This window comes from Balaenoptera ricei, chromosome 6 (genome assembly GCF_028023285.1).
Source record: "Balaenoptera ricei isolate mBalRic1 chromosome 6, mBalRic1.hap2, whole genome shotgun sequence".
Taxonomy (NCBI): Eukaryota; Metazoa; Chordata; class Mammalia; order Artiodactyla; family Balaenopteridae; genus Balaenoptera; species Balaenoptera ricei.
The window spans coordinates 119,226,715-119,252,513 of NC_082644.1; the positions used below are offsets into that span (position 1 = coordinate 119,226,715).

The 25,799-nt window shown below is 47.7% G+C and overlaps 1 protein-coding gene across 3 annotated transcripts in view; it reads right to left on the reverse strand.

Moving 5' to 3' along the window:
- Positions 1-25,799, reverse strand: part of AK8 (adenylate kinase 8) — a 132,556-nt gene that overhangs the window by 39,136 nt on the left and 67,621 nt on the right. For all 3 annotated transcript variants that reach the window (XM_059925912.1, XM_059925914.1, XM_059925913.1), the window contains one exon: positions 13,009-13,150. In XM_059925912.1, coding sequence (XP_059781895.1) covers positions 13,009-13,150 — 142 coding nt within the window. The remainder of the gene's footprint in view (positions 1-13,008; positions 13,151-25,799) is intronic.

The following is a 25,799-nucleotide window of genomic DNA, read 5'->3' on the forward strand; positions in this document are numbered from 1 at the left end:
ATATTTATCTGTTGACAACATCATCTTGGTTGTACGGAGCATTTTCTAATTCCTAAGCCCCACCCATACGCATTTTCCCAGCAAATACGGTACATGAATCCAGCAAAGGTGAGGTAAGAAGGGCTGGGTTATCACCCCATTTGATAAGGAAACCGAGGCTTAGAAAGGTTACGCAGAGCCCCCGGACCGCTTACCAGCGAGCCGCAAAGCAAGATTGTCAGAAACGTGTGTCGAGCTATCAGGAAGGGGAAAGACGCATGAAAAAGAGACAGCTGCTGAATGTTGAAAGAAAGAAAGAACCAGAAGAGACAAGGCCTGGAGCTGCCCCCACTCCCACCTCCATCACATGCACACTTTCTTTTTTACCCTTGAACCCAGACACTTTGTTGAGACAATGGCTACTTCCCCCAAAGCCCTCGAACCCAAGTGGACATCTGCCTAGAAGGGCCAATGGACGCCATCGCTCGTGCGACAGAATCCGAGTGGTTGGGGACCCTGCTGTGGATAGGTGCGCAGCGACTCTGCTCTTAGGAGGGGACTTCCGGCTCACCGATGTTTAGGAAAGATCTTTCTTCCAAAAACAAAAGGCACCGTGGAGCACACAGTCCATGATATGTATTCCAGCCCATGTCTGGTAAACTCTCGGATGGTGGCAGCAAGGCAGGGTCAGCCGGGTTCTATTAGCTCAATTAATGTGGAGTAAGATAAGGCTAACATCCCGCTCGTTGGGCGGCTCGGCACGGGGCTGGAGTAATGGAGTTATTAACCTCAGTCAGCCACTGAATTTTGCTGCTGATTCCAGCTCCATTTCCTAGTTCAGGCCTCCATTAATGGGCTGTTTATTATCCCTAATCCACATAAGGATCAGCTGCAGAAATATGAGAGCTTCCTGGAAGGACCAAGTGATAATAAAAAAGAGAGAGAGAGAAAGAGAGAGAGGAGAGGCGAGAAATCCTCTCGTTGCGCATTTTAATTTTTCTTTGGTCCAACTGCTGTTCTCTTAAGAGATTATAGCATCCTTTTCACTTTGGAACACATCAGAAATGGTGAAGCCATTCTCCGAGGGTTTCGCTGTGCTGTCCTCCAAAACACAGTGTCATATGCAACTAAAAAATAATAAGCTTTTACATTAAATTAGAGAGCTCTGGCATATTAACTATATGCCAGTTCAGTTTTTACTTTCATAACATACCATGATTTTCCATTGTTCAAATTTAACATAGCTGAACCCACGAAATCAAACCAGCATTCAGCAGAATAATTTATCAACATTGTTAAATGCTCTGATCACAATTTTCCAGTTTGCCTGGATCCACAGGGCCCTTCCAGACAAAAAGGTGATTTTTGTCTTTGTCTATTTCAGGGCCACTCTCTCATCCCACACACCGCCTGGTGAACAAGGAGCTACCTTCCCCAATTCCAACCAACGGGAGTCTTTAAAATGTCTTCTGTAGGTGAGAAAAGCAAGCAGATTGTGACTAGAGGGAAAATATTTTGAGTAGAAATGAGTTATTTGTACCAGCCCACCGTGAGCAGATACAGCAATTACTCTCTGACAGTCGTCCTTCAGAGTATAACAGTGTTTGCCATTTTCGCCTCTTTTTATGTAATAGGAATTCAAAAGCACATGGGTAACGATTATAATAAATGTTTCCATGCTTCTTAAAGTGTAGGCAAATCAATAGCTCACCTATTTAGGGCACAGAGTGTGTAATTCATTATGTGAGAACAGGAGAGAAAACTATATCCTACACTTTGAAAGAGAGTCTGTCCTCCCAGAAAGAGCTGTGGGAGGGATATTCGGAGCCAGCTCATAGAGCCCCCCGCAACCACGGCACTTGCCAATTATAAATCACACGCACACATATTCCACTCACTCTCCAGAGCACTGGTGCTGTCAGGTTAAAAGGGTAGAGGTTATTGCTCCATTTGACAGACAGGAAAACTGAGGTTAACTGTAGTTTTTTCAAGCCAGCAAGCCAGGGAGCAGGATAGATGCTCAGGGCACGATGGAGCCGTTCAGAGCAAAGAGCTGGGGTCCCGGCTGGCCTCCTCCACGTGGCCTGGGGCAAGGGACACGGCTCCTCTGAGCCCACATGCCTTTAACTGAACCAACCTACTTTATGGGGCTATTGAATGGATTAAAGGAGATGCAAAGCAGGCACACAATTGGCACTCGGTAGATACCAGATATCACTATCATCATTCTTGTTGTCAGGGTGATGATGAGGGTCCAAGATGAGGGGGCAGGACCGGGAAGGGGAGAAGTGTCCTCAGGGACAAACAAGGCAGGACCACTGCAGAGCAGAGTCAGAAACTGGATGCGAAGATGCAGAGGGGAGAGGAGGAGAGCAAGGGATCCAGCAGCAGCAGCCTGGTCAGAACATTCTGGGCCGCCTCCGACCACTAAGCGGAGGCTTGTTTCTAGGGTCTGGCCCCAGGAAATCTGAAAGCTTTCAGACCCACGTGTCTGAGGGGCCAGGCTTGCGCCGGGCAGGCTCCACTTGGGTGTGGGAGTCCCAGCTCCTCCAGGCTGGGAGTTCATGTCAGCGAGCCTGGGTCCCCTCGGCCGCTCTGCTCTCCGGTTCCCTGGGCGAAAGGGCTATGCTTTTAGCAAAAGCCAACAAGACACCCAGCACCAACTGGGATCCAAGTGCAATGAGAGGAGACCTGTCACTGCTTTCCCAGGGACAACCGAACCCCTCTGGGCTCCCACAGTTATGTGGGACACACAACTGTCTAGTTTAAGAAATAATAATAAATAAAAAATTAAAACCCACCACACTCGAAAAGGAACCTATAGAGCAGTTGCCAGTTTGCACAAAACAACCTGGGACACAACAAGCTAATCGAAAATACCTTCCTTGGGTGATTTCTTCATAGTCCCCAAATTTAGTCCAATGGAGTACAGAAAGAGAGAAATACTAAAGAAAACAGCAATAATAAAATCTCTGCTACCATTCTGCTGAATTCCATTGCCACTGACTCAGCGAGGGTTCCCCCCTTTTACCCTCTTTCCAGGGATTTCTGAGAGACGCAGCAGCAGCTCTGACCTGGGACCTTGCAGTTGGACGTGACCCGGACCTTGCCCGCTGGGCCTACAGCGGTACAGCCCGGGTCGGGGGAAGAGGTTCAAGTCATGGCCCGCCCCGCCCCCTCCTCACAGCATCAAGGTGAGGGAGGATGCAAAGGAAAAAAAAAAAAACAAAAAAAACCCACCAGTCTGTCTGATACACTGCAAACTTCCCAACATCAATCAGAATCCTATACTCCCTCTCCATAGTAAACATTAATTTTAAAAGGAAATACCGTGCTACAAACTTGCAGCATGAAATGAATTATTTTACAGCCAGGCAGAGGGCAGATTTCTGGATGGAGCCTTGGATACTTCTTTCTTTGTTTCTTTCTTCTTCTTCTTCTATTTTTTTTTTTTTACTATTATTATTACGTTTTAACAAACTTTATAGCCCATTTTATTTGTTCTCAAATAACTTTTTCTCCTTCTTTGTGACACATCAATTACTTTGTTTGTTTCCCTCATTGTGGGATCTTGGAACCAGGAGGTTGATACTGCTCAGAGGAATATAATTTAGTATTATGTGCCATGGGTTTATGAGGTAGGAGTGAAACAAAACATGGCATTTGAACACTATCCATTTATTATCTCTAAGAAGAGACTCATATTTGACAAGGAGACAATAACTTTGTTCCCTGATAAGCCAGAGGGGTCTATTTCTGTGTCCAATACACAGAGTAGCTTACCCTTCCCCAATAACTCTATTTACTAGTATGAATATATTTTTATAGTAAAATTGATAGATATGTAAATTTATTTTAATTTAATTTCATTGAAGCCTCCTAAAAACAAAAAGAGCCTTTGTAGACTGTTTTCATATCTGAATTATAGATTTCTGTATCGTATTCCCAGATTGATTTCTAGGCTATAATTCTGTCAAGATTTCCTCCTGGTGTCAAAAACAGCAACACCACAGCTAGAGTGCTTTATAATTGGCATCACAACCGAACCAGAATTACAGCCCTGATATTCATCCCAGTGCTAGGTGGGTTCATTTTAGAATGTTTCTCTCTTCCTTAGCCTATATCTGGACTTGAAGGTTCATGGCTAAAATTACTTTCTGAATTAATCACAAAAAATGCTAAATTGCAAGCTAAGGTGGAGGAAATGGATTAGTCAGAGATGAGAAAGAGGAGGGAAAATACACCCTCAGTGATTGGGAGAGAAATACAGAAGGATGATTAAACAGTGGCATATGATTAAATCTACGTTGTAAACAAATACCTTTTTTATTTCTCTGCTTGTCCTCTGCCTTAGGGTCAAATAAATTAAATTGGCATTATTTACTAAGTCTTTAGAAACTGCTTTTTACTTCATGGTGAATGGAGAAGTATTTCCTTGCAAGCCTGCCCTAAATCAAAGAGGTTCTTGAATAATCTTCCCTGCGATGCTTTTAATAAACACTGTGCCCTCCCCCTGTTGGTCGTGCAGTCCTGGCATGGTGCACAGGGTCGGTAAATAAAAGAGGCGTTCCTCCCCTCGGGTTTCAGAAAAATGAGCACTAGATTCTCTCCCTATGTCTTTTCAATGACCCGCTCCCAGCCTTCTTTTAAGTGACTGTTTTTGCATTTTCCCTGATGCCTTTCATCTTCAGGTAGATGAGTTTACTCAGAAGCTAATTATTGACACCAAAGTCTGTTCCATCCCCAGAAAACGGAGGGTGGAAACTTCGCCTCATAGCACTGTGGTCCCCTGGCAATTCCCGGTCAACACAGGTGGAAAGACAGGATGCTCAGGCTGCCTGCTGGGTCCCTGCTGCCCTAGAACTAAACAGACCTTTCAGTCTTCTAGGAGGAAGCTCTCCGGACCCAACTCCAAGGATATAATTAAGACAGAATTGAGGAGAATCTAACCGTGAGGGACAGAATAATGCCCCCCACCAAGAGGTCCACCTCCTAACCCCCAGGATCTGTGAATATGTTACTTTACATGGAAAAGGGGATCTGCATATGAGATTACATTAAGGACATTGATAGGTTAGATTATCTGGGTGGACCCAATCCAATCACACGAGTCCTTAAAATCTGAGAACGGTTCCCAGCTCTGGTCAGAGGGAGATGTGGCCACAGAAGAAGATCAAGTGTTGCAACATTGCTGTCTTTGAACACAGAGGAAGAGGGCAATGATCCAAGGACTGGGGGCAATCTCTAGAAGCTGAAAAGGGGAGGAAATGTACTCTTCCTAGAGCCTGCAGGAAGGAATGCAGCCTGTCTGACATACTGATGTTAACCTTACAGAATTGTAAGACAATAAATGTGTACTGTTTAAGCCACTAAGTTTGTGGTAATTTATTACAACAGTCAGAGAAAACTAATTTTCTGTCTATTTTCTAAAACCAACTCATGCTATTCTTAGACAAACCACAGAGCTATTCAAAGACAAGTGATTTGCAAAATACACCCACCTTGGGACTCAGGTATGGACATTGCCAAATAAGGGTCCTAAAAGTTAAAAAAGAGAGAGAGAGAGAGAGAGGGAGAGAGAGAGAGAGACATAGACAATGAATACCCTTTGGAAGAAGAAGTACTCTAGGAAACAGCAGAACATTTTAGATAAAACCTTATCAACGTGCTCAAAATAATTTAGAGAGAACAGACTCTGTAATACAAGAAATCAAAGAAAAGAGGATGAGATAAAATTTAAAAGGAGATGAAAGAAAACTGACAACGTTAAGGGAAAAAACTAAGGGAAATGTAAAAGCATTATAGATATGAAAAATAAATTAGAAGCAACAAGAAATAAATATGATAAAAAATAAAGTTATCATGAAGGACAGATGTGAAAAATAATACAGAAAAGAAAAGGAAAAGATAAAAGCTACTAGAAAGAAATTGTAATTATGGAAACAGATAATAAATATCCATCATGCACGTAATTGGTCTTCCTGAATAAGCACACCAAGTGAATGAACCAGAAAAATATTAATATATGTACTAGAAGAAAATTCTCCTGAAATCATGGAAATGGAAAGGATTCATAATATTCCAGAGAAAGGTAATAAAGAGAACCAAGACTGAGGCATGGCCTAGTGAATGTAAATGAACTGAGAGAGAGAGCATCCAGATATAAGAAGAACATTACCTATGATGGAAAAAAATCTCACTGGCCTCAGACATTACTGCAACCCCACAGGTGTCAGAGCACAGTATAGAAATGGTACAGGATGCTGAGGGGTAAGAAATGTGATGGGAGAATTTTTTACTTTGCTGGATGCTGTTTACAGATAAAGCTAACAGAAAGACATTCTCAAATGTGCAAGAATTTAGGAAGTTTAGCATGTCTGTACCCTTGCTGAAAATGACTCAAAGACATAATCCATTCAAATGAACAATGAATCAAAACTGATAAATGGAGAGGTTGAATCATGTAAACAGCTGGTGTTGAAATCTGAATCCAGTTGAAGAGAGAATGAAAACTTCACAAGTACAGTAATACAGCTAAAAACAGAATGTAATTGTTATATTTCTAGAAAGAAAAGCTTAGTGATCTTAAAAATAATAATCTGTGTATAATAGACTGAGGCCAAAAAATTTCAGAATGTGTCTGTCCCTCCCCACCCACAGCCCCAGCCTGCCAGAAATGGAGAGTGGATGGAGGAGGGGAATGAGGAGGTGGTACATATGGGAGCATTTTTTCTTTCATCTTTCATTGACAGAGTCAAATTACTCTGTTTCATTTCAGAACTGACAAATTGAGAAATACAAGTTTAATTAAACCATCTTGACGAGAGTAGTAGAACTAGAAACAGATTATCTTCGAAACCAACTTGGGGGGAGAGGAGAGAAGCCAACAATAGCAATAATAAAACAAAAAGAAGGGGCTTCCCTGGTGGCGCAGCGGTTAAGAATCCGCCTGCCAATGCAGGGGACATGGATTCGAGCCCTGGTCCGGGAAGATCCCACATGCCACGGAGCGACTAAGCCCATGCACCACAACTACTGAGCCCGCGAGCCACAACTACTGAAGCCCACGCGCCTGGAGCCCGTGCTCTGCAGCAAGAAAAGCCACCGCAATGAGAAGCCCGCGCACCACAATGAAGAGTAGCCCCCGCTCACCACAACTAGAGAAAGCCTGCGCTCAGCAACGAAGACCCAATGCGGCCAAAAATAAAAATAAATAAATAAATTTATAAAATAAAATAAAAAAAAAGAAAACACAGACCATTAAAAAAAGATGGAAAACAAAGGAAACCATGATGAAGCATAAAATAAAGCGATGAAAGTAAAAAATAAGTGGGATAAATTCAACTGTTGAAAGGAAAAGACAAGCAGGTTGAATAAAAAATGTTAAACCCAATTTCATTCTGCCCTACGTGACAACTTAAAATAAAGGAAGCAAAGTAAATGAAGGTAAGAGACATGCAAATGCAACAAAGCAATCAAGGGTTGAGTTCCGGGTAAAAATGGAACATTGAAACATGCACCACATTCTGTTTCCTCCCCAAACCCGACAGAAGATTGACAGGAAAGGGATTCTGAACACCTAACCAGCAACGACAGGGAGAACAGCGGAAGGGAAGGCAACTAAACAAGTGTTTTTGAGGCTGGAAGGCAGCTGGACCTGTGACAACAAGCAGCAAGACGTCAGCAAGCCAAATCCCGAGTCAGCAGTAGGAAAAGCTGAGAACAAACCCAGCCCTCAGCGGCAAATCCTCAAAAGGCTCAGGCAGAGGTACTGAAACGGAGCAGGGCCCTGTGGTCCTTCCCTCCCATGTCCTCCGCCTGCCTTTTGTCTGTGGAAAAACTTTAGCCAACGAATACGTTTAATCAGAGAAGTGAGAAAATGCAGAGGCAAAGAAAACAGTCAAACAAATAATCATAGTTTAGTCATTAAGCATAGTTAAGGACGTTTAGTTCCTTCTCAAGGGCTATGGATAATATTCTGAGCCGTATCCTGTGAGCCGTCTTGTAGATACTGAAACCCCACCAGGTGGAAGAAGTGAACTACATGATGACCAGGCTGTAGCCGGGACATAAGCTGCCGCAATTCTGAGAACTGGTCTCAAGGAAATGGGAACAAACCAATCCTGCAACTGAAGACTAACTGTACCTAAAACAATCAAGATGACGCTGATCAAGACCACCACAGGACCAGTTTCAAGACGACTGTCAGAGCTGACTGCGCTGTTTCTGCATGTAGCGCCCTCCCTCCGTCTATAAAAGCTCTTGTCCCCTGACTGTCAGTAGGAGGGAGTCAGCCTTTGGACAGAAGTCCCCCCCTCCCCCCTGGGTTGCCAGCATTGGAAATAAAGCAAACTTTCCTTTCCACCAAACTTGCCTCTTTATTGGCTTTTGAGCAGCGAGCAGCGCTGGTAAGAGTCCACTCGGAAACTGGATGGCTAAAATAAGGACGATTGGTTAAACTTGCTTAAGAAGAGATTAAGCCCCAGATCCTCTCCTCACTCCACCCAGCCGAGGGAATGCTCCTCCTCCACTTCGGTAGAAATGGGAGGTTTACTCTCTAGAGAGGATATAATACAGGCTCCTTGGACTTGAAGAATGCTGGGCACAGTTGAGAGTCTGAGTCTGTACCAAAATTAGAGGAATTAGGTTTAAAAACATATATGCATATGGCATGCAGTACGTGAGACCTCTGCTCGCCTCCTCCCAATTCCCACTGTCCTGCTTCTCCCTCGGACCCCAGACCTTCACCCTCCAGCAGGAGATTGGGTGAGCCCTCTCTGAGGAATCTGACATTTCCAGAGGAAAAGACTTAAAGATGTTGAGTTGGTGGGAGGATTCTGCACAAAAGGCCCAAATAGTTCATCCTACACTGAAGACAAATTCTATGAGCTCCATCTATGCCCTCAGAGCTCCCAAATAGTTTTTTAGTTTCCCATTCTTACATGTGAGCAAACAACCAAGGGTAATGCAACATCTTTCTACTGAGAAAGAATGAGACCAAGACAAACAAAAACTCAGTAGGAACAGACTATGCAGGAGGGGAAAAAAACCTCTCTTCATTACCCTCCTGCAAAAACAAGCTTGCCATTAACATCTTCAAGAGATTAAAAAAAAAATCCATGAAATAAGATCAAGAAACTATAAGAGTAATATTCAGATGACAAAAAAAGACCTCTTGAATGTTATAAAAGTAAAAACTGCAGCAGAAGTTAGAAATTCAATAAAAGGGTTGAAAGAGAAAGTTGAGGAAACCTCCTAGAAAGTAGAGCAAAACAAAACAAAGGCAAACCACACACATACACAAACACAAAAAAAACAAAAGCCATAGGATACAAGAGAGAAAAGATTTTTTTCTTTTAATTTACAAGGCCAGTCCAGGAGATCTAACACTCAAATAGCGGGTTCCAGGGAGAACAGAAAAAAAAAAAAAAAAATAGAGAAAAATCAACAAAATAATTCAAGAGAATTTCCCAGAACTGAAGGACATGGGTTTTCACATTAATTTTTGGTCCGATGGAGTAAATGAGACCCAGACCAAAGAAATAAATGAAATTTCAGTGTGAACTTCTTCAGTCTGGAGCACATGTGATGAGGGTGTGACAGCCTACCGTTGTCAAACAATCTTTTTAACTTGAGAAGCAACTGGAAGGTATGCTACACTAAAACAAGGGAGTATGTGAGAAAGAGGAAGATGTGTGATTCAGGAAACAGGGACCCCAACTCAGAAGACAGGCCAAGGGAATCCCTCAATCACAGTGCAGAAAAGTCCTGGAACAGCCCTGCAGTGAACCTACAGAAAAAGCAGTCCAAACAAGAAAGGAACGGGAGTAAATAAGAAAAACCTGGAACTCACAGTTTACGTAATATGATGGACTTTGTGGAATATTGTTCTGAGGGGCTATTATAAGCTGTAGAAATAAGTAGCAAATAGATTCAAAGAAAACTAGGCAAGTGAAGAAACAAGGTGATTATTAACATTAGGAAAAACAAAATGAGAAGAGAAAGGCAAAACAGACAAAAAGGACAAAAAAGACCTCCTTCCAGCTGAGTTAGCTCTCCGAAAACAGGTTTTCTGGAAATTACACTCACAATTTTGTGCTTATATCTCATTGGCCAGAACTTAGGTCTGTGGTTCTACAGAGCTGTAAAGGAGGCTGGAAAATGGGGTCTTTCATTTCAGCACCAACGTGCTCTACTGAAAACTGATGTTTTGTTACTGAGGAGGAAAGGGAAAATTCATGTTGGAGGAGACAAGTAACGGTCCTGTCACAGACAGTCGCTTTCATCAAGATGACACTGCACAATGAACACACAGCTGACAAAAACCTTTATGAACTAAATAACATGGCACCAAAACATATAAAGCAAAAACTGCAGGAAACACAAAATCAAATCATTAATAAGCTACCTCTCCCCCAAAGGGCCAGCTCCAAGGAACAGTTAGTGTTGAAGTTTTAAAAACTATTCCAGATACAGGGGAAGAATGAAAACCTGTGAAATGATCACATCCTTGATACTATAAGCCTGACAAAGGACAAAAAAAAAAAGGAAAAATTCAGACCCATATTACATATGCACATTAAAGCAAAAAATCTAAATAAAAATGTAGCCAATATCATCCAACAGTATATTAGTTTCCCATTGCTACTATAACAAATTACTACAAATTTAGTTGATTTAAAAAGTTCAAACTTATTATACTACATTTCTGTAGGTCAGAAGTCTGGTACAGGCCTAACTGCACTAAGATCAAGGTCGCTCAGGATGACCTCCCTACTTTAAAGCCAACTGATCAGTTACCTTAATTACACCTGCAAAGTTCCTTTTGCCATGTAATATAACATTCACTGGCATGACATGGCAGGGAGGGGGACTGCTCAGTTTTGATGGGGAATCAAAATTGCACCTGCCACAAGCAATATATTGAAAGAATAACACACCAAGACCAAGTGACAGTCATTCTAGAAGTGAAAGGTTGACTTATTATTAGAAAACCTGCTAACATAATTCATTATATTCATACATCAAAAAGAGAAAAAAAACCATTTGTCTTAGAAGATGCTAAAAAGGCCTTTGAATAATATTCAGCATCAACTCCAGATATTTTAAATCCTAAGAGCTATACTTCTTTAACTTTATAAAAACTGTATATACCTCAAATGACAGTAGTGCCTTAGTGGTAGAATGCAGGACAGTCCTTCAGGTCAGGAAAAAAAAAACACCTGTCCATCATGACTCAGTTCTGGAAGTACTGCCCAATGTAATTAGACCAAAGAGTAAAATGAAAAATATAAATATTGGAAAGGAAGAGGCAAAAGGATAAATATTTGTAGATGACATGATCATCACCCTGAAAAGCCCAAGGGAATCAACTGAAAAACTATCAGAAACAGTAAGAAAGTTCTAGTAAGAAGCTGGAGTATAAAGCAAATAAGAAAAATCAATATCTTTCTTATACTCCTGAGAAATCCAGTTAGAAAATAAAATGGGTGAAAATATCCTCTTATCACAACACCAACAAGAAGAACAACAGGTAATATAATACCTAGAAATGCACTTAAAATGAAAAGCATGGGCCCAATAAAGTGTCGGTCGTTTCACGAAGGGGCAAAGAGAGGACAGGGCCATAGACTGCAACAGACCAAGTGATAAACCTAATGCAATTCTAGTTAAAATGTCAATGGCAGGGACTCCCCTGGTGGTCCAGTGGGTAAGACTTCTTGCTCCCAATGCAGGGGGCCTGGGTTCGATCCCTGCTCAGGGAGCTAGATCCCACGTGCATGCCGCAACTAAAAGTTTGCATGCCGAAACAAAGATCCCACATGCTGCAACTAAGACCCGGCGCAGCTAAAATAAATAAATAAAATATTTTTTAAAAGTCAATGGCAGTTCACGATTAAATTATCATAGTGCTCATTTGGAATAACAAACAAACATATAAAATAGACAATAAAGAAGAGTAATGAAAGGGCTTTGTCCTGCACTGACTTGAAATACATGATAAAACTAAAGTAGTTAAACAGTGTGGTACTACTGCAGAAATAGACTTGTGGGAAACAATAGAAAGTTTAGCAGTACAACCAAGCGTACAGAGAGACTGTATTTACGAGCAGACAGTGTTCAGACCATATATAAATACCTATCCCCTGCAGCCACCAGCCCAGGACCCAATCACCATCTCTGCAGCAACCAGCCCCAAAGAGCCAGGACTTGATCAGTAACTAACAGCTTCCCTAATTTTGCCACCATTTCCAGTTTAGAACCAAATTAGAGAAAGCTGAATATGTTCCCCTAACCAAGCACATAGGACACCCTGCTTCCAGCTGGCCGCCCCCAGCTTCCCCAGGCCCACAGCCTCCCTCAGGGAAGCCCTGAAGCCTCACCTTTCCCACTAGAAGGCTCTCCCTCCCCTCTGCCTGCCTTTGAGATTGGGCCAACTCCCTTGCTATATATAGCAAGCTCTGACTAAACAGCCTTTGCTTTTTTCATTTAGGAGGTCTTTGTTTATTTCCACAATATCTACTGTGGCGGGGTGCCCTCAAGTTCACGTTAGTGGAAGAAGGACAGAGTATTCAACAATATTCAACATTTGAGGGGGAAAAAAAAGAGATTTGTACTGCATACCCACATCAAAATAAATATCAGACGCATCAAAGAACCAAATGTAAAAAAGGAAGTTGTGAAAACAGTAGAAGGAAACATGGATCGCTTTGCACCACAATCCCATGAGGAAGGCAAGACTGGTTGCTGCGTATTACAATTCACAGAGGAGACGCTCAGGTCCAGCAAGGTGAGCGGCCGAGCCAGGATCTGAACCCAAGCCTGACTCCTAGTTCCCAGGGTGAATGGGACGAGTGGGTGGCAATGGGAATGACTAAGAGACACTCCCCCCCCTTCCGGAACGTGGTAAGGCTCCGGCAAACTGCCAGCAGTCAGCCGGATCTGGACAGACAGCGCCTGGTGGTGGGGACCTTTTCCAGGGAGGCGGCGTGGCCAGGGCCGAGGCCCCGCTGGAAGCGGGCTGCTCACCTGTTGGGCTTGTAGCCCATGCCGTCCATCAAGCGTGCCTGGTCCCTGTCTCGCGGGAAGCCGTGCAGCACCCACCCTCTCTCAATGCAGTCCTGCTGGTCCAGGCGCTGCCTCAGCACCTTCATGATGATGTTGTCGGGGACTGCAGAGAAAAGAAGACAGCTGGTCACTCGGCCGCCCTGGCCACCTCGCCTGAGCCAACAGGAAGGTGAGGGAGCCTCCGTGGCCTTGGCTCACGGTCTTCCTAACTTTATTTGACCCTGATTTGAACAGGTGAAGAGGCCGTTTTAGGTGGACAGGGCTGTGGGCGCCCGTTTCCCAGGACCCTCCAAGGTCCTGGCAAGGGGAGGAACATGGCCACTCAAGAAGGGAAAAGCATTGGGTGACCTTGACCTTGAGCTGAGCTTTCCCTGACTTTGACAGGATATACGCCCATCGGCAGCCAGGGTAGCTCCCAGCCCTCCAGTGATATGTGGGCATCCCTCCCCGATCCCCCTGCAACCGCAGGGATCCAGTTTTTGCAGCAAAAAGACTTTTCACGGAAGCATACCAATCCCCAGTGGAAGGTTTAGTTTTCCTCCAATGGGATGGCAGTGGTGCCCCCGAGGCTCTCTGCTAATTCACGATACACAAGCAACCCCCTTCTTTTCCCCTTCCCCCAGTTCTCCCCTCCTTGATGTTCAGAATCAAATCTCTCTCAAGAATCACAGCTTTAGTTATAACCAGAGACTGAAATCGAGTCTCAGGGAGAAGGAGATGTTGAGAAGCCTCTTGTTTACATTACTGCAATTGACATTTTCCTGAAATTTATATCTCTCTTCTCAGATTCATTAAAAGGCCTATGTTGCTAATGTACTGCGCTCTAGCAATTTGCACTGCATTTCCTGCACTTTGCACTCATTTTTCCAGAGATACTTGGTAAATATTACCATTGTTTGCTATGAATGTGGGCCCCCCCAGCGAGCAGGTTTCCTGGAGCTGCAGTGACAGGGCAGCTCAGCGGCTTTTCTGGAGATGCCCGGTTCCCTCCGTGAGTCAGCCAAGTGGCCCTGACGCACATGACTGAAACTTCCCCAAAGGCCCCCAGCCAGGTGAACGTGGCGGTGAGAGATTCAGAAAAATTACTGCTTTCCTTCACGGCTGTGACATGCCGGGTTACTGCCCTGTTGCCAAAGAACCATAAACCTCATCTAAGTCATTTGCATTTCCCTGATTTTGTTCTTTCTCACATCTTCCAGCCTTTCTTCCCCAGTCCCTAGGAAAGAGCAGGAAATTTGCTCTAATGAGAAGATTTGGCTAAGACAGATCAGTGAGAAGTTGATACAGCTAATCCCATCCCTTCCCTGCTTAAACCCGCCATGGCTCCCCAAAGCTCTGGGGATAAGAGCAGTACACTTTCCCATGGTCAACAGGGCCCTGCAGGGCCCAAGTCCTGCCTCCCCTCCCTGTGACTCTCCCCCAGCTCTTCGCCTCCCCTTGAAGGTGCCGGTCCCTCCATCCAGAGCGTCCTTCCCCCATGCCTTGCCCGGGGCCAGGCCCCAGAGGAGTGTCCGCTCCCTGGACGGCCCGTCGCTGGGTTAGCGCCTGTGCTTCTTCACCTTCACTTGCCACCCCTGTTATTAACTCTCTGGCTAATTCTTTGTGTAATGCTGCCTCTCACGAGGACAAAGGACCATGCCCACCTCGCTTTTCCATGATTAACACAGTGCCTGGCAGATAGGAGGTATGGAATAAATAGACAGGAGCCCTCCCTTTTCAAAGCTTCACTGCAACTAAACAAAGATGTTAAAACCAACTCGACCAGGCTTTGGGGAGCTCAGAAGAAGAGAGGAGGGGGGAGGAGCTGGGCTGGAGGCACACACGAATGCGGGGGCTGGTCTCAGCCCTGCCCTTAGGTGCCAACCGACCTCCACTGGGTCAGGCAGGCTCTCCCAGTCTCAGTTTCCTCAACCGCCGAAAGAGGATGCCGGGACCTCTCACCACAGCATCAACACGACGCATAGCTCCAGGCATGTGGGAGATGGCACTCAGAGATGGGGGCTGGTACTTTTCAGTTCAGGAGATGTATGTCAGGAAACAATGTTTCATGAATACGCTCATGTTTTCCCCAAGGTCAAGGTCACGGTGTGCTGAGTTGGCTCCTGGGATAAAGGATGGTTGACTTCAAACAAGCCTGGGCAGTTAAAGATGGAGAGACTTAGGGACCTCTGTCCTCAGTCCTCTGTTCACATTCCGGGGGGAGTAAACCTACTGATCTCCCTGCCCCCACTCCCCAGGGGCTGTTTATATTCAGGGCAGCGGCGGGGGGGTGGGGTGTGGAGGGACAGAGGGGCAGCTGTCACAGCTTCGGCTCCTCCGCCCCGTGCTCCCCTCCCCACGCACGCAGGGCACACCGGCTCCCACCAGCGGCCCCTGCGACGAGTCAGGGCGCGGGGAGCCAGCCCTCAGGCTACTGTGTGAATAAATAATGGGTCTTTTCTCTGATCCAGAAACCTCATGTTTTCTGTCAAGAGAAATACAGATTAAAGACAATGTGGGTTAAGAATCTGCCATAGAGCTTCCCAATCCAGGTCTACCCCTAAACATGTACAGATATTCTCAGTGAAATAGTAACTAGTACAAAAACAAGCCTATCCCAGGGATCCATCCAATGGAGCGTTATGCAGCGTCTGTGCTGTGTCCAGGGACAAGGGTTTGACGCTGCCACACACGGCAAACAAGAAGCCAAGGGCCCTGCCCTCCTGGATTTTACGTTCTAGCCAGCGAGACAGACAATGCACAGATAAATACCCATCTCAGAGGGTCATAAATACTGTGCAGAAAGCAAACCGAATGATGGGATGCTGCTGGTTTGACTGGGTCCAGGATGGTCTCTGCGGTCACAAGCGGCCGAGGTCTGGACGGTGAGTCCAGCCCGTGAAGATCTGGGGAGGATGTCCGGGGTGGCACTGGCAAAGGCCCTGAGGCTGGAATGACCTTGGCACGTGGAAGGGATGGAGAAAGGGCCAGTGTGGCTGGAGCAGAGTGATCTCTGGGAAGTGGGGGTGGGGAGGCCCTGCCAGGTCTTCAGGAAGGAAGGGGATCTGGCCACCCCCGGGCCATCTTGGGAATGACCATGCGCTGGCCCTTGGTGCATATTTATTGAATGAACGCATGGGGGTTGATCTCAGGATCCTGAGCTGGTACGTCCTGGAACATGCGCTCTGCCACGTTTGCACAAGGACTGCTTATTTTGTGGGATCAGCCAGTGGAGACCCCGGCTGGGGTCCCCAGGTCCCATGGGTGTGGCTAGTGAAGAACATTTTACCTTCTGTAAAGTCTGCAAAGAGCTTGGGCTGAGGACCCCTGAGTGCAAACCAGCTGTGAACAGCTCCAGCTTTCTAAATTTCTAAAAGGAAACCAAAAAAAAAAAAAAAAAAAAGTAATTCCCTGGTGGTCCAGTGGTTAGGACTTGGCGCTTTCACTGCGGTGGCCCGGGTTCAATATCTGGTTGGGGAACTGAGATCTCGCAAGCCGCGCGGCGCAGCCAAAAACAAAAAAATAATAATAATAAATAAAAGGAAAGAAACCATCTTTTGCTGACCCCACAAGCACAGTGCCCTCAAGTCCCTGGGCACCTGAGTAGCTGAGGGACGCCGCAAGCTTCCAGCGACACCCCATTAGAGAGAGGCCGGCTGTGGCAGAAAGCGCTCTCTGCACCCCTCTCTCAGCCCCAGTCTCTCCATCAGCAGACGGGGAAGGTGGGTGGGCTGAGCTCTAAGTGGGGGGCTGCAGGAAGATTTGTAAATACTGCTGCTTTTATGAGAGTTCCTTAGAATAAAACCCAGAAAAACTCAGCTCTTAGCTCCCCTGGGTTCCTTTCTTCAAGCAAGTGTGAGCGGAGAGCCCAGTGGTCCGGCCGTGGGACCTCCCTGAATCTCAGAGTCCTCCTCTGGGACACCTGCCTCGCTGGCTGTTATGGGGCCTGGAGACAACTCATGGGAGCTGCCAGATCAGAGCTCTTTTGAAGGGATGGGTCTTCATTGCTGCACGTGGGCTTTCTTTAGTTGTGGTGCGTGGGCTTCTCATTGCGGTGGCTTCTCTTGTTGCAGAGCACGGGCTCTAGGTGCGTGGGCTTCAGTAGTTGTGGTGCACAGGCTCAGTAGTTGTGGTGCACCGGCTTAGGTGCTCTGCGGCATGTGGGATCTTCCCGGACGAGGGCTCAAACCCATGTCCCCTGCATTAGCAGACAGATTCTTAACCACTGTGCCACCAGGGAAGTCCCTGTGTGCATATAGTTTTAATTCCTCCTAAAAGTTTACCCAGATTCCCATCAGATGGCTACGATGAAGCCACTGGCAAGAAAATGGGACCCTTAAATTACAAACATGAAGTCCAGCATCTGAGCTTGAATCTGGCTTTAGGAGAAACGGGCTTGCCCTTGGGAGAGGAGGTCCACTGGGTAATTAGTTTGCTGACCAGTGATACCCCAGGCCCATTAAGGCCTCAGTTGTTTGGTGGTGAGAATGGCATTGGGCCAATAATTTGTTTTCTTCAATAGTCAGTGCTGTTTGGAAACCAAGCTGCACTCCAGGAGGGACGTCTGAGCCACTGAGCTTCTAGGGGCAACAGCGGGCTGCTCGTGCAGCTCGGAGCCTTGGCGATTCAGACAGGGAAAGACCTGGTAGGTCATCCCTTTGACCACCCCCCTCATTTCAAAGTTGAGAAACCAAGTCCCAAAAAGATTGTGCCTTAAGTGACCTGCCCAAGCCAGTTTCTCAGCCTGGAAGAAATCTGACTTAAGGTCAAGAAATCTGACCAGATAGAAACACAAAGAGACTTTTTGGTTTGGGGTGTTTTTTTTCCCCCCTATTAAGTTGGCAAAGATTTCTAGAGGGAAATTCCCAACTGACATCAAAAGTTAAAATGTACATGCCTTTTGGCCCAGCAATCACGTTCCTAAGAATTTACACCTAAGATACAACAGCACATACGACCAAAGATGTGCACATAAAGATGTCCATTTCAGTGCTGTTTATATTAGTGACAATCGGAAACGATTTTAAATGTCCGTCAGTAGACAACAGCTTAAATAAAGAATGCACATCTATGCAATGTGATATTAGGTAAACTTTAAAAAATCATTTATATTTATGTTGACTCAGAAAGAGGCCTCGGACAGAATATCAAATGGGAAAAAAGCAAGTAAACAGTTTGTATAATACGGTCTAATTTAAATGTATATTGACATACATATACACACACGCACATATACACACACTACACACGCACGGGGGAGAGAGGAGGGCCCCACTGATGCCCCACAAGTGACAGACGGTCCCTCGGGGGCTCAGGGTCCTGGAGTTGAGAGAGACAATAACACAAGTCAACACATCCTGGCTGGAAAGGCCTAAGGACATGGGAGGCGTGGCAGTGCTGAGCGATTCGGAGGAGGGCAAGGTCACATTTCCGGAGGACTGGGGAAGAAGATGGATACTCACATGGACTCCAGCTTCGAGCCAAAACCAAAACAAGCCCCTCTCTTCAGGCTCTCAAATTAGCACTTCTCCTCAGAGGACCGTACCACAATTGTGAATCAATCATTATTGGTGCAGTATTTGTTTAATGCCTACATTCCCACCCTCACCCCCCACTGGAGAAAGCAGGGACCCCTGTCAAGTCAGGCTCGTTGCTACACCCGGGCATTTGGTATTGTGTCCTGCACGTGGCAGGTACGTAATCAACACACGTTGAATGAATGAATGAATGCATAGTACCAATTCCCCCAAACCTGGACTGTTCTCCCGAGCTCTGAGTCAAGTCCTGTGGCAATGGGAAACAGCCCTTCTCTCAGGGCTCCCTTCACCCACGCCACAGCCCACCCATGGATTAAATAAGCAGTCAAGAGAAGACGTGTTGACGTCTGGGATTTGTTTCAAAATACTCCTGATGGCGGGGGGGGGGTCTTCCTGGAGGATTCCAGACACACCGAGGGTGACCACGAGCTCACGTGGGTCCCTTATACTGGTTATGGGTCCCTTCAGGTTCCTTATCCTATTCTCTCTGCTTTCTACATACATTTAAAGGCCTCCATTAACAAAGTGGGTTTTTTGTTTAAAGGAAACGACTTAAAGGCCTAAAGGAGGTTGAAATGACCACTGCGAGAGACCGCTGCGAAAGGACAAAGGATGAAATCTCCCTGGAGGGCTGTCCTTGCACCAGAAGTGGCTCCACTTTGGGGGGACCTGAGGGCTGGATGGAGCCCTAGCCCGTCTGTCACTCCGCTCTGGACCCTGGAAGCGCTGCCCAGGAGCCTGGCATCTGCACGGATCTGCCTTGCTGGGCAATCCCGGGGAAGCTGCTCAGACCCGCACACCGGGCCATTACCCCCTCTGTGTCTCAATCAAGGTTGAACATTGGCAACTGGGGCTCCTGGGGCCAGGGAGACAGAGGCTGCGGGGCCACGGAGGCTCGCTGGTCCCCTCCCCCTCCAGCACGGACGGCCCTGGGCAACACCAGGGGTCCCCTCGCAGGGACGGGCTGTGCTCCCCCATTGGAGGCTGGGAGACACTGCTGGCGGCAAAAACAAATGACAGACCCCTCTGGATACTGCCTCCGGGGCCCTCCCGGACACAGACACGGCGTGCAGGCCCACGGGTGAAGGGTGAGGCGGGAAGACCCTGCCTTCAGTGCATTTCCTGGCCCTACCCCTGCATCTCCTGTATCAGGTTTTCTGCTCTGTGCCTTTGTTTGGCTGCCGCCTGTTTTCCCCCTGTAGGCCATCGACTCACTTTTCCAACCCCACATGGTCTGACCAGCCGGTTGAGCAAAAATGCAGCCTTTTCAGAGCAGATCTCGGCCGCTGTGTTCTGCTGGAAGTTGAAAGTCTCCTTGATAACGCTGTCCATCGGCCTTCATCCTCCTCTTGGAGAGAGATTTTCAGTGCGCTCTCAAGTCTTTCTCCACTGAGTCAGGTGCCTCAGGCTTGATTTCTGGGCTTGACAGTTAACATCTTACCCTGCGTATAAGCTACTGCCAAGGGCTACCTCTCCGGAATGTCCTGTCAACCCTAAATTTAGCAAAGTGCAAGATATGAATATCCCATTATTTCATAAACGCCACACCACATGGTTTCGGGTGGTTTTTTTTTTTCTGAAAATCTTCCATAAAAGATGGCAGTCCTCACATTGACCTCGAGGTTATTAAAATCTCAATCCACGTATTCCCTGCCGGCCGGCTGTGCTCGAGGGGTGGGCGGGGAGCCTCGGTCACGGGCGAGAGGCTCCCAGGTCCCCCACCAACCCCACCCAGGACACCTGGCCCACCCTTGGTCTTGAAGGGGAGGCATTCCTGTTCAAAGGCCTGGGCCCCAGGTCAAGCCCCCTCCTGCATATCAATCCTACGGCTCAGACAGAAGAAAGTACCCCCGTGAGTCAGGCCACCATGAGGTGACTGGACAGGACTCTTCTTCCCAGGCTGCAGGTCTGACATCCTCAGTCAAGTCCAGCTCAGAATGCCAGTGGCATTCGTTAGTGAGGGCCCCGAGAGAATACCTAGGCCAGCTCATGATCTGTCCAGTGGAAGCCAGAGCTGAGGGCAGAAGGGACTCTCTCGGAGCCCTTGCCCCGACCCCTTCCTGCCACCTGTGGTCCAAACCTCTGCATCCCCGTGAGCGTCCCTGACCCGGGACTCAACTGCTGGGGGAGGGGCCCGAGGGGCACCGAGGTTGCTGGCGCTGGCCCTGAACGGCTAGGATGGAAAGTGGAGAAAAGGAAAGAGCTCCCTCAGCCGGGGCTTCAAGGTAAAAAGACCCAAGGTTGATTGACGCACCCAGGACAAGCCATGTAACCCTCCCACCACCCCTAGGCAGATCAGAAAAAGCTGAGGACCTCACCACACACCCTACACACTCCCGACACACACACTCAGAAACCCACCGACACACTACACACACCCAGGCACTCACCTATAACACCCCTACACACCCCTGCAGGACACGCACGTTACACACCTGCTACACGCCTACCTGCACCCTACACACGCTACCCCCCCATGCGCAACACACACGCTCTACGCCCCACACCCTTCTACACACAATACAGCGCACGCGCTTACCCCCTCCCCTACACACACACACGTGGACACACACACGCACGCACACACATGCATGCACACACACATACACACATGCACACACGTACACAGACACACGCAGCCTGTAACTGCCCCTGCAACGTCTTTCCCTCTTCAAGGCCCCATTTGAAATCAAGTAAAGGGGACACTTGGCATCTGTCGGGGGTCGTGGGAGACTCAGCATTTTCTTCTCCTCCCGCTTCGCAACATCCCAGCGCAGCTCCCGGACCCCGCCCCCTCCTGATCAGACCCAGTGGGAGAGTCTTGGAAAGGAACCCAGCTGTGGAGGAGAAAAGAGGGGTTGCTTTCGTTTCTGTTTTTCATTTCCATCTCATGCATACCGATGCTCCAAAGAAATGGGGCTCCCATTCCCCCCACACATCTGTCTCTTCCCCACACTGCTGGGGGCTTGACCCAGGATATGGGCTGGGCTCTTCCGGGCCCCGACTTACTGTCACTGTAATTCAGTGAAAGCTAAACTCCACCATTTCTGGGAGACCGTTACCCTTCGGATGACACTGATTCCTGGCAGCTGAGGCCTGCAAGCCCTCCTCTCTGCTGTAACCAGAAATCAGGAGTGTCTTAGAAGGACCTGCAGCGCCACAGTGCCAGGACCTCGGGCCAGGCTTTCCATTAGCGACGCTCTTTGTTTGTTATTTACTGCCACCTGCTGGTCAACCATGGATCCTGCGCCCCAAGTGAGCACTTAAAATGATAAACAGAACATTTCTAAAACCCGTACAGCAGATGACAAGGAGAAACCAGCTTGTTCGAATTGGGTGTACTCCACAATTCTTCGGGGGGACCAAGCCCCTGGGAGCGCTTGCCTCCTTCATAAACTCATGTCACTTCCCCCGGCCAAGTGCCTGCCTTGGCCAGCCAGTGTTTCCCAGGCACAAGATGGAACGGATGTCTTTTAAGACCTCTTTAGGTTCCAGAAGTCTGTATCCTAATATCTCTATTACTTAACAACAACATTTAAATCTGCTTGGCAGACAATGGTGCCAGGAAATAACAATTTTTTAAAAATAATTTTAAAGTTTTTGGGACTTCCCTGGTGGTCCAGTGGTTAAGACTCCACACTCCCAATGCAGGGGGCCTAGGTTTGATCCCTGGTCAGGGAACTAGATGCCAAATGCTGCAACTAAGACCCGGTGCGGCCAAATAAATAAACAAACAGATATATATTTTTTAAATAAATAAATAAAATAAAAGTTTTATTTCCCCCAACAAGTTGAAACTTCCTGGGTTTCAACAGGAAGTTTTCTCCTTATAGTTGCCGACAATTTTTTAATATTGGCTTTTTTTTTCAAGTCCAGAAGAGTACATTAGGCCTGGGACTCTCACCAGCCAGGAGGCTGGTCTGTGCTGCCCACCCCTCGTGAGTGCTACCCGCTTTCTATCACTCCCCTCTCTGCCACGCCTACTGGCGCCAAAAGCAAAGATAAGATTGAGGTGCCAACACGGCTGACCCAGTCACAGCTGAGAGGCGGCTCTCAAGCAGTGGGCCCTTGGGCTTCTCTTGCTAATGAGGTTTTAGATGAGAAAAAAAAGACCATTTAAAAACATTCTTCTGGGGTGGGGGGATGAACTGGGAGATTGGGATTGACATGTATACACTAATATGTATAAAATAGAGAACTAATAAGAACCTGCTGTATAAAAAATAAGATAAAATTTTAAAAAAACCCATTCTTCTGTAAATAAATGGGGCTTCACTTAGCAAATTAATAAGACTTTTAATAAAAATGCTCACTTAGACACACTGTGTATAACGATTTGGTAATTAGTTAATCTTAAAGCGCAGTTTTACATCTTTCAGTGGAAAATGAGAAGAGGCCAGCAGTCCAGATGCGGACCAGATTGTTGTAAAGTGCAGAGTATTAACATTAACGGTACACTGCGGATCAAAGAGTTTAAGGAGCACAATTTTCCTTCCATTTTAATGAAGTCGGGGCTCAGAACCAGTTACTTCCGCCCACATCTCAAGGGCAGCGAGAAAGCTGTTGCCCACATGATCTGTGAGGAGAAAATCAGCAACTACTGGGAAACCAGGGAACAACCATGAGCCCCATATTCTGGGGTCAAAAAGACGCGATGGCATATTTACTTAACAAGCATGTGTGCCATAGTGCTTACTATGAGCTCAGCTCTGTTCTGAGCATGTATTTTCTCTAATACAAGTATTGATTCATGTAATCTTCATAACAACCCCATTTTATGGATTAGGAAACTGAGGCACAGAGAGAGGAAGTAACTTGCCCATGGCCACACACTAATAGGTCGTGGAGCCCAGAATTAAACCCAGGCCATCAGGCTCTGGGGTCACCTGCTCCACCTCTGCTCTCTGCCTGCCTTTCAGGGGAAGAAACAGCATGAATTCTGCCCTCCATTCTGTATTTCGTTTGCAGCGTGCCCTTGGGTGAGTGACTTTACCTCCCAGCTGGGGTTTCTTCCTCTTTAAAAGAGAAGTGGACTCTCAGTTCTCTGAGCTCCCTGCAAGCCCCTACGTGGCACGTCTGACGTCAGGCCACCCCCAGTTCTGAGGACCCATGAGGCCATCTGGGTTCAGCCTCACCCAGTCACAGGATGCAGCCAATCCTGAATCAAACCAGAACGTTCAATGCAAGCCTTCCCTAGGGTGGCAGATTAGAGGTGGCCACTCCTACCGCTGAGAGGGGACTCTAGCCCCCCTCCCCCCCTCCCCCCCCCCACCACCTTGAATCTGGGCTAGTCTTATTGACTAGCTTGATGGAAGTTCATTCTGGGACTTCTGAGGCTGGCTCAGCAGAAGACATAGCTTACCCCATCCTCCACTGCCGCCCTGGGCCTCCTTGGGATGCTTGTTCTGGGGGAAGCTAGGACCACATAAGGGGGGCTGACCAACCCGAGGCCCCCATGCTGGGAGGAAGCCCAAGCTAGCCATGTGGAGAGGCTGCACAGAGAGAAGTCTGACCAGCCCCAGATGGTCCAAGCATCTCACTCCAGCCCCCAGGCATGGGGATGAAGAATCCTGCCCCAGCAGATGCAACAGGGAGAAGAACCAAGGAACCAGGTTGACACCAGAACCGAGAACCCCATGTAGGGCCCCAGAGGAGCCAGCCCAGTTGCCTCTAGCTGTTCTAGCCATGCCAAGTAAGGCCCAAGGCAGTGTGGGGTGGAGCCGTCCCTGCCACACCCTGCCTGAAATCCTAGTGCACGAAATCAGGAGCATAATGAAACAGATGTCCTTTTATGCTGTCACGTTGCAGGGTGGCTGCAATAGATAACTGAGCCCCGGACGTGGAGCAGACTGGGCTCCTGCCAGCTCCTGGTGACCATAGGGACCAGGCACCCGAAGCTGACGTTAGTCACAGGAAGAGAATACGATACCAAAAAAATCCACATGTGAAACATCTGTTTACTGAACAATCTTGCTACTACTACCATGACTTCTCCTACAATTACGACAATGACAATATTGTAACTATTAATAATAATAGTAGTAAGTATCCAATAAGTGGCCTATCGTGTGCCATGCACAGTGCTAAACATTTTACAGACACATTTTCATTTAGATACCTAACAAGCCATGACTTTGATACTGTGAAAAGCTCACCCTTGTAGATGAGGAAACCGTAGTTCTGAGCGGTCGGGTGACTTGCCCAAGGTCACGCAGCTGGGCAGTGGCAGAAACTGAACTGGAATCAAGTGGTGATTGCACAGCCCAAACCTGCAGCCGCTCCCTTGACTGTCGAGGAGTGACCGTCGCTGGCCACCTGTCTAGAAACCCGTCAGGCTGCCTGCTGCCTTCTATCGCCTGTTTTCCCTTTGTTCCTTTGAGACAAACGGGGTCTCACCTACACAGAAATGCAGGCAGCAGAGGGGAGCTTCTGGGCCCCCGACGCCACGGGGCGTGCCTGCCTGCTCCTGCCGCCCCACATTGTCCCAGGGCACGTGCTGGGCGCTCAGCTGTGAAATCGTTCGTTCACCCGCGAACATAGCTGAGCTCCTAGTATGAGCCACGCTGGCCGTGGGGACGGGGGAGCAGACAGACCATACGCAGAAGCATGCAGCGGGAGGTGCTGGGAGGGGTCCCGGACGAGGTCCTTCTTACCGCCCGGTAACCCAACCGTGACCGAGTGGAGAGAGGGTGGTGAGATCAGAGTTCTAGCAGCCAAGGTCACAGATGGGGTAGATGGAGGTCTGAGGTGAGAGGTGAGGAAGAGGGAGGTGTCTCTCCCCGCCCCCTCCCCGGGGTCCCAGAGCAGGCCCCAGGGAGGATGGGCGAGAGGGAAGGGCACGGGCACTTCCCTTTACGCTCTGTACTCTCCCTCACCTCTCGCCTCCTGCGTCTCTCTGCCCCATCGCACCCCCCCCCCAACCCTTTGCTCTACCCCAAGCCCCCTTCTCGCTCAGGGCAAAGCTGGAGGGCATGGGCCCCGCACTCCCCTCCCCGGCGATCAGAGCTGTGCCACGTTCCCCATGGGGAAGCTGCAGCGCTGCCTTCTAGCTGACAAACCCCGGCAGGTCTCCAGGGACGTGGTGACCGTCCGAGGTGTAGGGGCCGCAGAAGGTCACCGAGGGCAGCCTCCCCTCCACCCCTCAGGCCTCCCTCACAGCCCGAGGAGAAAGCTGGCGTCAGCTCCCCCTCCGGGGCGTTCTGAGAGGGGAAGGGGCTTCGAGCTGCACCTGCCTGG